The 14,869-nt window shown below is 40.3% G+C and overlaps 1 protein-coding gene across 2 annotated transcripts in view; it reads left to right on the plus strand.

The window, feature by feature from the left end:
• Positions 1 to 14,105, plus strand: part of MAP3K1 (mitogen-activated protein kinase kinase kinase 1) — a 59,483-nt gene extending 45,378 nt beyond the window's left edge. For both annotated transcript variants that reach the window (XM_082241762.1, XM_082241761.1), the window contains exons 13-20: positions 1,532 to 1,721; positions 1,879 to 3,151; positions 4,741 to 4,893; positions 5,478 to 5,640; positions 6,629 to 6,760; positions 8,411 to 8,553; positions 10,196 to 10,327; positions 11,448 to 14,105. In XM_082241762.1, the coding sequence (XP_082097888.1) occupies positions 1,532 to 1,721; positions 1,879 to 3,151; positions 4,741 to 4,893; positions 5,478 to 5,640; positions 6,629 to 6,760; positions 8,411 to 8,553; positions 10,196 to 10,327; positions 11,448 to 11,597 (2,336 nt within the window). In that variant the 3' untranslated portion in view covers positions 11,598 to 14,105. The remainder of the gene's footprint in view (positions 1 to 1,531; positions 1,722 to 1,878; positions 3,152 to 4,740; positions 4,894 to 5,477; positions 5,641 to 6,628; positions 6,761 to 8,410; positions 8,554 to 10,195; positions 10,328 to 11,447) is intronic.
• The last annotated feature ends 764 nt before the right edge of the window (positions 14,106 to 14,869 follow it).

Here is a 14,869-nt window from a genome sequence, read left to right on the forward strand (position 1 = left end):
ATGTACTAGCAGTCGCCAGACCACCATTAATTAAGCCCATTTGATTGTGGAGCTAATTTCTCCCCACCCCCAAAGGGTCCATCAAATGAACACAAGATCTTTTTATTTTGATTCTGCATCTTCATGGCTTTGTGAGCATCCCACTCAAATCATCTTGATTGCTGTTGTTCTGCATAAAGTACCTACTGCATATGAGGCCATACACTAAAAGCAGTAACAAACCCCACTTCACAGGTTTGCATTCTAAATTAAGATCAAAACCAAAAGAGATGAGAAAAGAGAAGGTGTAAAGTTGTAAATAAAATAAAGTAAAATAGATAGAACAGGGAAATTAAAATAAAAGAGAGAGTAAGTGGAGAGAAATTGAAGATCAAAGTGGAAAAGCAAGGGAATTTTGGGGGGATGGTGGAGAGATTAAGCCAGCTGAGTTTATAAAGGAATAATTCCTACACATTGTTTCATTAGAAGAGAAGGTACAAGCATTAACTTATATTAGAGAGAAGATGTAACAAATAAATTGATCTTGGGTGGAGCGTACAGTAGAAAAATAAGGAACTAGAAGACTGTAAAATGAACTAAGTTAGTTCTTAGTATGAGCTTTCGTGTGCATGCACACTTCTTCAGATACTTCTTCAGTGTATCTGAAGAAGTGTGCATGCACACGAAAGCTCATACCAAGAACTAACTTAGTTGGTCTTTAAGGTGCTACTGGAAGGAATTTTTTTATTTTGACTATGGCAGACCAACACGGCTACCTATCTGTAACTGCAAAATGATTTAATGATTTTGAATCTAATACGAAGAATGGCTAATCATTGGAGAGAATGAAATAGTAGTGTGATGTTGCTAAAATGTTGGTTGAAATACAGTAGACAAGCAGGAAAATTCAGAGCAGAAGAGGTTTAAAATTGAGAAACTGGAAGACCAAGGATAAAGACATCACAATAATTGTGTTGGATTGAGGACCTAGGGTTATATGTAAGTTATACTTTGAATAGGCCCATTTAAAGGAATGGACCCAAGTTCATTTACTAAACTTCATTTACTAGAAGTAAACTTCAATATTTCATTACTAAAATATTGATTCTGTGGCACCTGAATTGGCAGAATTTGAGAGCTACTTGAACACGGTGGTGAATGCAAAATAGTACTTTCCAGTCTTCAATGAATGCACATAGATAGAACTGTGAATATGCTTGTAATGATTTTTGTAACCTTTAAAACATTCATGTGACAAGTGAGCTTGTGCTGTGAACTTCAAACAGATGGGATGGAAATGTGAATGAAGGACAAACCTTCCCAATTAAAAATGGGGGGGGGGACTACTTCTTCTAATATGAATTCACTTTAGTGGCAAGCAAAAGCAATCAGCACTGGTGAAATTCATGAGTAGTCTGAAAAATTGTAACAGGTTGTAACACCCCCCAAAAGTGACTTGGCTGAAAAGGGGAAGAGCGCCACATAACTTCACATAAAACAATATATTTTGGTGATATATCTTTAATTCTGTTTAATTCTCTTTCTTTTGTAGGGTCCATTGGCATTGGTGGTATTGATTTTGTCTTAAATTGCATCCTTGGAACACAGCCTGAACCAAACAATTGGCAAGCACTGCTTGGGCGCCTTTGTCTTATAGATAGACTGCTGTTGGAGTTTCCTGGTGAATTTTATCCCCACATTGTCAGTGGGGATATTTTACAGGCAGACACTGTCGTAGACAGGTACTACATTAGAAAATATTGAGTTTAGAAATTATTATTTTTTACATAAAAAACACTTTTTGTCAACTATACCACAGTTGACTTGCTGCTTTAAATGCTTGGTACGCTTTATTTTTTTGATGCAGAGACATTAACTGTGCTTTGTGTTTACTTCTAGGTACAAAAAGCTGCTGTCACTGCTGAACTTTGCTCTGCAGTCAATTGACAACTCCCACTCAATGGTTGGCAAATTGTCACGGAGGGTATTTTTAAGTGCTGCCAGAATGGTTGCAAGAGTACCGCACGTGTTTGTTAAACTGTTAGAAATGTTGAGTATGACGAGCTCAACGCATTACACAAGGATGCGCCGGCGGTTGATGGCTATAGCAGATGAAATGGAAATTGCAGAAGCCATCCAGCTCGGTATGGAGGAGATGCATTCCGGCGAATGCAGGCGCGAATTTGCACAGCCACCAGTTCCTGATAACTCTCCAGAGTCCACAGAGAGCAATACTCCAAATAACACGATTCAGTTATCAGGGAAAAGTGGGAAAGGTGTGGGTGACAAAAAACCAAGTGCCAGTCCAGAGGACATTTCTGACATGGTGGCTGGTATGTCTCTGGGACTTTCTGTTTCTTCAGGAACAATGGAGCAACCAAAACCAGCCATTCAAACGAAAGGCAGACCCCATGGTCAGTGCTTGAACTCTTCTCTCTCATCCTGTCATTCCCAGTCCGTATTCCCAACTTTGTCGTCCCCCACTACGCCATCCGTACCCGCAGGCGCTGATGTTTCCAAACTCAGACCTCAGGGATTTGTTCCCTGCAAAATGCCCTCTGCTTCTCCTCAAACGCAACGGAAGCTTTCTCTCCAGATTCAAAGAAACTGTGCTGAACATAAAGAATCAGAAAAACTGTCTCCTGTCTTTACGCAGGCCCGGCCTTTGCCATTCAGTCATATACACCGGCCAAAGCCATCTCGACCTACTCCATGTGAAATGAACAAGCAGGGGGAGGCCTCCAAAAACAGCATGACGCTTAATTTAAATGATATATCACAGTGTGATAGCAATAGTAGTAGCAATAACAGTGCAGTCATACCAAGTGAAGAGACTGTTTTCACCCCTGTGGAAGAAAAACGTAGCCAGCTGGATATTAATACAGAACTCAATTCCAGTATGGAGGACTTACTTGAGGCTTCGATGCCAGCGAGTGATGGAACAGTCACGTTCAAATCTGAAGTGGCGGTTCTGTCTCCTGAGCGCGCGGAAAACGACAACACATACAAAGATGATGTGAACCATAATCAGAAATGCAAGGAAAAGATGGAAGCTGAAGAAGAGGAAGCTTTAGCTATTGCCATGGCAATGTCAGCATCTCAGGATGCCCTTCCAGTAGTTCCTCAATTGCAGGTTGAAAATGGTGAAGATATCATAATCATTCAGCAGGATGTGAGTACACTGGCTTTTGTATTTTCTTAGTCTACCTGTATTTACTGTTGCACAATGCATTTCTTGCATTTGATTTGGAAAACCAAAGGAAGAACAGTTTTGCCCTTTAAGACACAGTGGGTTGCTTCCAAACCATGCCATTCATCCGAAGGGGGAGGGAAGCCATTTTCAGCCATTGCCCCCTGAACCTGCTCCAGAAGCTGGGGGCCCTCTCAACCAGATGTACGGGGCTGCGGGGGGAGTGGAGCTGAAAATTACTTCCTTTCCCATTCCACTGACAAAAGCTTTGCCATCAGCTGAGCAACACTTTTGAAATGAAACCGTAATGGTTCAAGGAAAACTCAACCATATTTTGGTGGCTATGCATGTCACTTTTTCCTTCAGCCAATTTACCGGGGGGGGGGGGGAGGAATGGGCTTCCTTTGGACTTCGACTATAACTGGGTTCTGTGTCCTGTCCATACCAAGCTCTAAGGCACGTCACTTCATTAGTTTATATATTAGAACTGGGGGAAATAGGTATAGGGAATAGCATGTTGTTTGCATGTGGTGGGTAGGGTTTACTGATACCATCAAGCCGAAATGAATGTTGGGGGAGGGGTTGTATTAACTGAATTATCGCTTAGAGCTGAAAGAAGAAATTAGGGTAGCAATGAAAGGAAGAGTGCTCTTTGAGGTCAAATTGATCATGCATGGAATCACAATTGAATATACAAAATGCAAAATAGAAGTAGGACTGAAATCTGTCTGGTGGGCATTATCTTGCCCAGAGGTGAAATACAGGCACGCCAGGCCTTGAGGTCTGCATTCCTACTCCCTTTGCACTCTGTGGAATTAGATTGCTTTAAGACAGGAATTCAGTATTTACTCTGTGCTAATTTGGTTATCTCTGTGTGGATACTGTCACTTCCATGGTTTAGTCATTAGATTTAGGTGACACTTGGAGTTGAGAAGATTTCTTTTTCTGTTCTGTTCTTTTTGGTGAGGGGCAATAAAGTTAATTGTCTTGCTTCTCAACTGGCATGTCCTCTAGCCTTCCACAATAACTTCCACCAGTCAGCAAGGTACAAATGTTTTATCAAGGGAACCCCCCTGTGATGTATACCAAACACTACAATTGTTGAAGAAATAAAAGACAAACATACATATAATAGCAATTCTAAACTGTACAGAGATCATCTACTTGCTGGTACACAGTTTGCAATTTTATTCATTATCTGCTACTGGGAGAGTATTGTTTCTTCAGTGGTTCTCTAGAGGTTTCTTAGACTATCCTACCCCCTCCATTTGTTTTTGTGTGTTACTTTTTTGTCTTTGCAGTAAGAAATATCTCATGGTGATATTTCCAAATGTAAGACTTTATTAAGCGAGTAGTTTGAAAGTGAAACATTAGGACTGGTTAGTTTTCAGAATTTGAACAAAACCCTATATACAGGTACTGAATTTGTGTACCCCATGGCCCTGAAGAAACTTGGATACAATCGTTGTGTTTTGAAATTATTAGGATGTGTGCCTTTTTTAAAATTATCGTTTTCTTGGATAACATTGGGTATTAATGGATTCATAGACAGCTATTTGTTTAATTTGCAGACACCAGAGACGCTGCCTGGGCATACCAAAGCAAAGCACCATTACAGGGAAGATATAGAATGGCTTAAAGGTCAACAAATTGGCCTTGGTGCCTTTTCTTCATGTTATCAAGCTCAGGATGTTGGAACTGGGACGTTAATGGCAGTGAAACAGGTAAATGTTCCTCTGTTGTGATGTGAAAGTTTTGTCAGCATTAACTTAATATTCGGAAAAGAAAATCAAGGTAGTGCAGAGGTCTAGAAAGATTTGTCCTCAGTTGTGTTAGTTCTGAAAATTTTGACACTGGTTTCTTTTACACATATTCTGCCCAACTTAATGCCTTAAGATAGGAAAGGACTTGGGCTATTGGAGGAAGTGATAATGAAAACTGCTTTTATTCTAGGCAGCTCCACACACTAAGTCCCCGCTCGCCCTTGCATGGGAAGAATCTTTAGGAAGGTGGGAAACATACATGCTCAGCAAGAATGTTTATCATTCTTACTGCACTTCCCATGTCATAGTTTATACATTTCTCCAAAATCCATTTTTCTCCGCATGTGAAGTGGCTGCCTGCGGTTGCTTAAGGGAAAGAAGAAAGCAAGAGAACAGAAACATATAGTGGGTAGAATCAGATAGCCTGTCCTATGTTGAACCTCTTTCTTGAAGGTGCTCAACATTGTGTGCAGCTTCAGTTACAACAATGTCAATACGATTCTCTATTGTTGAAGCAAAATTTGACCTGGCTTTGTGTGATGCAGGTGACATATGTCAGGAATACATCATCTGAGCAGGAAGAGGTGGTAGAAGCTCTGCGGGAAGAGATAAGAATGATGGGTCATCTAAATCACCCTAATATAATTCGAATGATGGGTGCTACGTGTGAGAAGAGCAATTACAATCTCTTTATAGAATGGATGGCAGGTAAGTGTTCCCCCAAACTGCATTCATCTCTCTCCACTTGCCTCTAGATTTGTAAGCCCGTCCCTTTTGCCATCTCTCTAAATTGAAATTAACTTTACCTAAATTGTGGGATGTTAATGGTACAATACTATGTTTCGTGTACATGCCACTCTTTCTGATAAAGGAAAGTCTAAGCAACTAGGACCCTAAAAGTAAATTCAGAAAGTTGAGCTTAAAACTACCGTATTTTTCGCCCTATAGGACACACTTTTTCCCCTCCAAAAATGAAGGGGAAATGTGTGTGCGTCCTATGGGGCGAATGCAGGCTTTCGCTGAAGCCTGGAGAGCAAGAGGGGTCGGTGCGCACCGACCCCTCTTGCTCTCCAGGCTTTGCGGACCTCTCCGCAAGCAGCGGGAGCGCTCCTGCTGCTTGTGGAGAGCTGCCTGCATGCCGAAGCCTGTGCGCGCTGAGATCAGCGCGTCCAGGCTTCGCGGACCTCTCCGCAAGCAGCGGGAGCACTCCCGCTGCTTGAGGAGAGTTGCCGGCATCCCGAAGCCTGCGCGCGCTGAGATCAGCGCGTCCAGGCTTCGCGGACCTCTCCGCAAGCAGCGGGAGCGCTCCCGCTGCTTGAGGAGAGTTGCCGGCATCCCGAAGCCTGCGCGCGCTGAGATCAGCGCGTCCAGGCTTCGCGGACCTCTCCGCAAGCAGCGGGAGCCAGCGCTGGGCTCCCACGGCTTGCAGAGAGCTGCCTGTTTGGGGGCTGGGGTCGGGGGAAGCTCAGGCCGCCCCAGCCCCGTGCCTGGGGGGGAAATAACTTTTTCCCTTTATTTCCCCCCAAAAAAACTAGGTGCGCCTTATGGGACGGTGCGTCCTATAGGGCGAAAAATACGATATTTCACTTGTCTGCATTGGTATACCCAATTTTGAAACCAATTCAATGGCAGTAAAATCCAGATTGTTTTCATGAGCAGTGTACTAGCAACTAAAATGTTAACTCTCATCTTCCAGGGGGATCTGTTGCTCATTTGTTAAGTAAATATGGAGCCTTCAAAGATTCTGTGATTGCGAACTACACAGAACAGTTGCTTCGTGGCCTTGCTTACCTTCATGAGAATCAGATAATTCACAGAGATGTCAAAGGTAAGAACAGTGCTACTATAATTATTATAACCTGTAATTGTTTATTTATTAAATTTGTATACCACCCTGCAGTTCACAGCATAAAAATGCATAATACATAATAATAATCTAGAGTAATAATTTATTTCTTATACCCTGCCCATCTGACTGGGTTGCCCCAGCCACTCTGAGCAGCTTCCAACAAAATATAAAGAGACAAAAAACAGGAACAGAAACAAAACAAACCAATACCTCACTAACAACAAGGAAATAGGATGTTACTCAGCCAATGGAGAGGAACATTTTCACCTGATGCCTAAAGGCATATAATGAAGGCATCAGGCAAGCCTCCCTGGGGAGAGCATTCCACAAACAGGGAACCACCGCAGAAAAGTCCTGTTCTTGTGTTGCCACCTTCCTAACCTCTTGTGGGAGAGGCACATGAAGCACGATGATCGCAGGTCTGGGTTGATGGCATCGAAAGCCACTGAGCAGTTGAGGAGAATTGAGGAGGACACATTAACCCTGACCTGGCAGAGGTCATCATACAGGGTGACCAAAGCAGTTTCTGTGCCCAAATGGGCCTAAACCCTGATTGAAATGGAAAACTGATCTAGAAAATCAGTTTCCTTCAAGGGCACCTGAAGACAGAAGGATACCATAGCTGATAGTACCAAAAGCCATTGAGAGGCTAAGGAGAATTAACAAGGACACATTCATCCTGTCTCTCTCCTGACATAAGTCATCATGCAGGGTAACCAAAGCAGTTTCTGTGCCAAAGTGGGTGTAAACCCCAATAGAAATGGAAAACTGATCTAGAAAATCAGTTTCCTTCAAGAGTGCCAAGACTTCTGTTACCTTTGGATTTTGCACTTCTCCAGATTTTGTGATGCAGTTCTCAACTCTCAAAAGCCATAACTTAATTATTAAAAAGCACTTTTAAAGATACAGTATTGTAAGATATATAAATTTCTGTGCAAACTTTTCTGTTAAAAATCCAGAGATTAATGCAACAACGAGATAGAATAGATTTATGATTGAACACATGTAATGCTAACGTGTCTAGTTGGGGGAATTGGTACATGAAGGCTTTTATTTTTAAAAAATTGTATTTGGGGGTTCCTGTCCTCCTTAAGGTTCTTCAAGCATAAGATTTGCCTTTATATTCTTTGTGTTCTGAAAACATTAAACATCAATACAAGAAATGGTGGTGGTGGTGGTGATATAGTCTACTCAGTGGTTTTTGTTTTCATGTCTAAACTGTTTGCAAGCAGGATAAAAATATATTTTGGTGAACACCCAAACCCACACCCAAATGTAACTTGCTACAGCAGTATTGCAAGACCTGTTGATAAATATTGCTCCTGTTTCTCTTCCATTAGGAAAAAAAAACAGAGTTTCGTTTACAGGGACAGAAATCTTTCAGGTGTTTTTTTAATATTTGGTGGGAGAAAGTCACTTTTGGAGAAAGGCAGCAATTTTTGGTTATATGGCATTATCTAATTTTGAATGGAGGCTATTTGTGTACACTGAAGAAAATACCCAAATCTTTGGTATTCTGATTGATAATAATTTTTGTTTCTACCATGTGTCTGCACCCAATCCTGTCTGTCTCCCTCACAGAGACCCACCCACAGCAGCAACTAAATTAATTTCTTATTACGTTCACAGGTGCCAACTTGTTAATTGACAGCACAGGCCATAGGTTAAGAATTGCGGATTTTGGAGCTGCAGCTAGGTTGGCATCTAAAGGAACTGGCGCTGGAGAGTTTCAAGGACAGTTGTTGGGGACCATTGCATTTATGGCACCCGAGGTAAGAATTCAGTGGGGCAACTTTGGGAAAAGATAAACTGCTTGATTATTCTCTCAAGACAGAAGAGGGGAACCTGTGGCCCTCCCAAATGTTGAACTTGCAGCTCTGGCTGGTATGTTCATTACTCCACATCACTGGCCTATGTGCTTGCTCAGCTGCAATACCTACAGAAGCATCCTGTGCAATGCAGACAAGAGAAAGCAGCGTAGTTTTGCCCTACTTGCCTTTTAAAAGATTATACACTCCCTTGTTCCACTACTTGGATTGGCAAACGTGACTATAACAGCAACTATGGTTATTCAAATCAAGCCAACTTGATCAAGGTTGCCTGCACCAAACTATGCCATGCTATCTCTGTGTCTGCCACCACCTTATTTTGAACCTCTTGAGTAGGACAGGATCTCTGAAGTAGTGAGTTTAAACGTAAGAAAAGTTTGCTGCCAGCAGTATATCCCCTTTCCCCTCCCCCTTGAACAAGAATGTAGCAAATTTGAGCCAATGGTCTGAAACATGGAAAATTGCTTCTTGGGTCTGTATCTAGTTACTGCTCTTACTTATTGCTCTTTGTCACTGTATCTAGTTATATTTCTACCTGGATGTTGTGCAGAACAGGTTAGATTAGGTTAGATTACTGCAATACATGGGGCTGCCTCTGAAGATGGTTTAGAAACTTTGCTGGTGCAGAATTCAGCGGCCGGTTGCTCACCAGGGCAAGACAATTTAAGCATATAGCACCAATCATGATCCAGCTGCCAGTTAGTTCCCAAGCCCAAATCAAAGTGCTGGTTTTGACCTATAAAGCCTTAAACGGCTCAGGACTGCAATATCTCAAGGACCACCCCTTCCCATATCAACTGACCCAGACCCTGTGATCGAGGGTTGGCAACACGAGAATGAGCCTTTTCTGTGAAAATAAAAAAATTCCTTCCAGTAGCACCTTAAAGACCAACTGTGTATCTGAAGAAGTGTGCATGCACACGAAAGCTCATACCAAGAACTAACTTACCTGGTCTTTAAGGTGCTACTGGAAGGAATTTTTTTATTTTGACTATGGCAGACCAACACGGCTACCTATCTGTAACTGGAACCATGGAAGGCACCACATTGAGCCTTTTCTGTGGTGGCTCCATGCTTGTGGAATGCTATCCTCAAGGCCTGGTGCCTTTGTTACATATCTTCAGGCACCAGGCAAAAACATTCCTCTTCTCCCAGACCTTTGACCAGGCCTAGGCAAACTCGGCCCTCCAGATGTTTTGGGACTACAGTTCCCATCATCCCTGACCACTGATCCTGTTAGCTTGGGGTGATGGGAGTTGTAGTCCCAAAACATCTGAAGGGCCGAGTTTGCCTATGCCTGCCTTTGACTAATTAAAAAATGTATGGCCTTTTAAACTGTGTGCGCGCGACTGTGGTTTTTTGCTGTTGTTATTGTATGTATTTTGTTTTTATATTGTAAACCTCCCTTTGCTCCTTGGATGAAGCGCAGTATAGAAATTAAATAAATAAATTGTCAGTCCTGCCATAATCCCACACAGAGGTGTCTGCTGAAACTATCATTTTATTAACCACAGAAGATTCTTAAAATACTTTCTATACTGCTGCTAGAAGATTTATAGAAATTAAACTTGTCTTTCTTCTTCAGGTGTTAAGAGGCCAGCAGTATGGTAGGAGCTGTGATGTGTGGAGCATTGGTTGTGCCATTATAGAAATGGCTTGTGCTAAACCCCCCTGGAACGCAGAGAAACATTCCAATCATCTTGCTTTGATATTTAAGGTAAGGCGATAAGTAAGAGAATTATCTAAAAAGCCAGTAGGTGGGAGCAATTCCACTGGGAACTTATACCATACAGACAACATTGAAACAAATTTAGAGCTGCCAAAAAATGTTTGTTTAAGTTCTTTTAAAAGGACAATGTATTCTATTTTGAAAATATCCTAGTTTGAAAAGTACTATGTGCATCTTATGAAATTTGCCCTAATTAAGAATATCATATATGTACAGTATATTCATTAGCATGGTCCTGCCAAAGGAATGTTTTGAGAGCACATTTTTGAGGATTCAATTTTTCATAGGTTTAGGACTGGTTTTATTACTGTACTTAGAGCTGCAAATAAGGGATCAGAAATAGACAGTGATTGGGACTTCAGCAAGAACTTACTAAACCCTGCGGTGCATGATCTACCCAGTGATCCTATTGCTGTCATCCATATCTGAATAGCACCATACACTGTTCAATAGCAACTTCAGTCTTTGGAAAGACCATTCATTGAAATGATGTACAAGGATGAAGAAGCTAGAAAGACTGGAAACAGTGTTATAGAAATTAAAGAATAAAATTTAGAGATTTGAGTAAAGTCTTCAGGGGCAGTGAATATTGGCAGAACTCTTAAATGTAAGCTAGGTGAACTACAGAGGCGAATATTGTTTATGCTAGTTGTTTACATCAGTTGGTTTAGTGTTACTGCACAACTATACCAATTTGAAAAGGCAAATGCCCTGATTGAACAAGACAACTCTTTTTCTAGGAATCCTGCAGATCAGATATTGTAACAAATTCTGTGCTAAGCTGTACACTTTTTAATTGTTATTTTTTTGCTTCTTCTGCCACCGTTATGTTTTGATATTGTGTCTGTGTGCAATAAGATAGTAAGCAGTTACAAAACACACATGCACACAAAAACACATTTGGGGGAATACACTGTGGGTGGGAAATACAAAATCTGCAAAAGATAAAGACAATACATGGTAAGCAATGCTAACCAGACTACATGCAATGTAAGCAAGATGTCCTGTTAGTTCAGTGTCTTGCAGAGGTTTTGCTCTAGTCTGCATCCAGGGATATCCTACGAGAAGGAATCCTGAACATAACCTGTGTTTGCTCTTCTGATTGTAGATTGCCAGTGCAACCACAGCTCCATCAATCCCACCGCATCTCTCTCCAGGCTTAAGGGATGTGGCGCTTCGGTGTTTGGAGCTTCAACCTCAGGACAGACCCCCAGCAAGGGAGTTGCTGAAACACCCTGTCTTCCGCACTACGTGGTAGTTTGTTATGTAAAAGTGGGGATACACTGAACATGATGCTACTGAATATAGTGCTGGTCTTCCTGTGCAGTTTTGCATGGCAGTATGTATTAACTGTTCTGCTGGCCTTAACTATACATTTTTGAGGACTTGAGGTCAGTAGAGGACCTGTAATTAAGTATGTGACTGACAAATCGAGATCTTTACCTAAGCTCAGTATGCAACATTTCACAGACTGCAGAAATATGTAAACTGTGCCTTTCTCAAAGATCTGGCTCTTTGTGAACAAAAAAGCAATTCCTCTTTTAAATCTGCATGATTATTTAGTGGAAGAAGTGGTTTTTAATTTTCTTATTATTTTGGAGCACTTTTTCAGCAATACTAGCAGCTGAGGGGCTCAGGAGCCATTTAAAAACTGCAATCCCATTTCCATTTCACACCATGCAAACATCAGCAGTTATGGGCTCTACAACCCAATTTAGGTTGTTTTCGTTACTCATCATTAAGAAGGTACAGTGTCTGTGCATTATATTTTCCATGTTCTCTAAGTGGAGGGAAAAAACAGTTGATAGTTTTGAATCCACATTTTGCCTTCCTAAAAGTCAGTGACCACGGCAATTTGGGTTCAATGTGCATTTACTGCTAGCCTTGTAACTTCCCATTGGAAGTTACAGTTCTGTGCTTTCATTTTATCCTTCAGGGAATAAGTGATTTTTTAAAAACACGCCCATAGTAGCTAGAACTTGGTTCAAGCTAAATATTGCTGGATAACCTGTTATAAAAGACTGTGATACAGATTGGTTTGAAATCTGGAATAAAATACTGCCATTGAGTCAGTATTTTAAGTGGGAAGCGTTGGGAGGGGGAAATACACAATTACTTTTGATAACAGAATTTGTAACCAAGGGTCAAATGAACTGTTTTGGAGCCTTTCTTTCATGTAATAATTCTCATGGTAAAGCTGTGTAGAAAAGTTTTATGTCAAGCCTGCCACTACCCAGCTTCCATTCTAAGTCAACCTTTGATGGGAGCCAAATATTAAAAACCAGTCTTACTCTCAATTTACCACTGTGTTCATGTCCACCATTGTTGGATTTGCCTGCTGTTTTCCTTCTACCATGCATCATCTGTTTACAGTTGCAATTGATAAATATGTAATTTGGCAATATTTTAAAAAGGAAAAGGAAATCACTTAAGCTCTTTTTTTTTAAAAAAAAGAGTTTTTCAGAAAAAAATAATGTGCTTGGACTTGAAAAATATAACTCACAAGTATAATGTGAGAAAATTCTTCAACAAGAGTGCAAAACTACTTTTTAGCAAAGATTTTTAATTGTTTCATGATGGTTTTTAAGGGCAGGCTTTTAGATTTTGATGAATGGATTACTGAAGGAAAATGGCAGCTACTCTTTTGCTTTTGGTCAGTCTTTTTGAAATAAAATACTGGTTGTGTTTATAATCAGTTTGTTTTAATAACTGTTCAAGTTTTAACTCTTCAGAAGCCAGTTGAATTATTGACCAGAAATTGGTTATGCTCAAAGACTCAGGACAAACTAAATAAGCTATAATACTGTACATTACTGACAATGTACGACTCGCTGATTGGAAACAAAACAAGTGAGGTTTACAGCAGTGATCATGCTAGCGTTAAATAAAAGCAATGTCATTAAATGTGGATGTGCATTTTTCTTAAAGCATTACCTTCCTTTGCTTTTTGAAGATTGACAGGCTTTGAAGAGTTAAAAAAATCGAAATGTGAAGTTTGGTAGCTCTGTATTTGTATTTGACTTCTGTTTCTTGACAGTTTAGAATTTACTCTGATCAGATTGTTTCCAAGTCTCTTCTGTGCAAGCTTTAAAGGATGCGCTCTTGCCAATTCATGTACTGGAAGATCAGTTGTCAGATTGATGCAGTTTCTGACAAAATCGTCAATTGTATAAACTGATGAACCTCAGCTAATCAGTATTACCTTTCTAGATCACCATGTCTACCACATATCAAATTCAGGCTGCCTCTAGGTGTCTAAAAGCATTGTCTGAGTTTGTTTGCATTTCCCTCAGCTTGCTGATAATTGTGGGGTTTTTTTAATGCAGATGTGATGTAATCTTATTTTATTTGGATCAAAGCTGGACTGAAAATTGTATTGTGTAATTATTTTTGTGTTCTTAATGTTATTTGGTACCTAAGTTGTAAATAACGTCTACTGCTGTTTATTCCAGTTTCTACTACCTCAGGTGTCCTATAGATTTTCTTCTACCAAAGTTCACTTTCACATTGAAATTATATTTGCTATGTGACTGATTTCCTAAGACTTCCAGGGCTTAAGGGCTAACTTCTATTAGCACCTTACTGTGCAAGTAAATTTTAAAGATCTCTAGGTTAAGAAAATTTGGCTTCATTATATCCTTTGTTATTTTAAATATATCAAGATATTTTAATTAAAGTTTTTACCCCTTTGAACCAATTTTATAGTATAATTTGTACCTATTTTGGTGGTTTTGTCTTTATAGTAAATAAAAGATTTTGGACAAAAGCTGCCCTCCTTTATGGTAATGAACTGAGTTTAACAAATACATTGGCATTCATGTACATATGTATTTTCCTTACAATATAGTCAGCAATCAAACCCAAGGTTTTAGAGCCAGCTTTTCGCAGCTGTTTATATAGTTTGAAAAATGCCTGTAAATAAGTCTTTTAATCCCTTTCTACTCTATTTCTTGGCAGCATGAACACTTCACAATAGGCAAGCTCAAGGGAGCTATCGTGCTCAGTTCTGATACTCCTTCATTATACTCATTGTCTGTGTAAACCTTAAGGGCACAATTTACTAAGCATAATTTTTATAATATCTCTTGTTCATTGAATTAGGGTTCCACAACAGCTATTTGTACCCACAGTCATTGTTATGCTGCCAGATTAAACATTCTGGGACACAGAATTGGGATCTGGTGAATTGTTATACAATAGAACTACTGGAACATTGCTTACAGCTGCTTAACAATCTATTTAAAATGCTTTTAAAAGACTCACTAGGCAGACTTCAGAAGAGAACATAAACCAGTTGAGAGCTAGATCCTCCACTAGACTGAGTGGCATGCTATCTCTTTTTGCCACTCAACACACAGTAGTGGATTCCTTAGATATACCTGCCTAGGGAATAACCAGCACATAGGATCATGAATAGTGCACTGAGGACTGCAGAGTGTTCTTTTGAATTCATGGAGGGTGATGTGGCAAAACCTGATGGGCACTCCCATCATATGAAATATAACACCATTTATACGTAATACATCATTG

The sequence above is a fragment of the Podarcis vaucheri genome (assembly GCF_965113315.1).
Source record: "Podarcis vaucheri genome assembly, chromosome: 11".
Lineage (NCBI taxonomy): Eukaryota > Metazoa > Chordata > Lepidosauria > Squamata > Lacertidae > Podarcis > Podarcis vaucheri.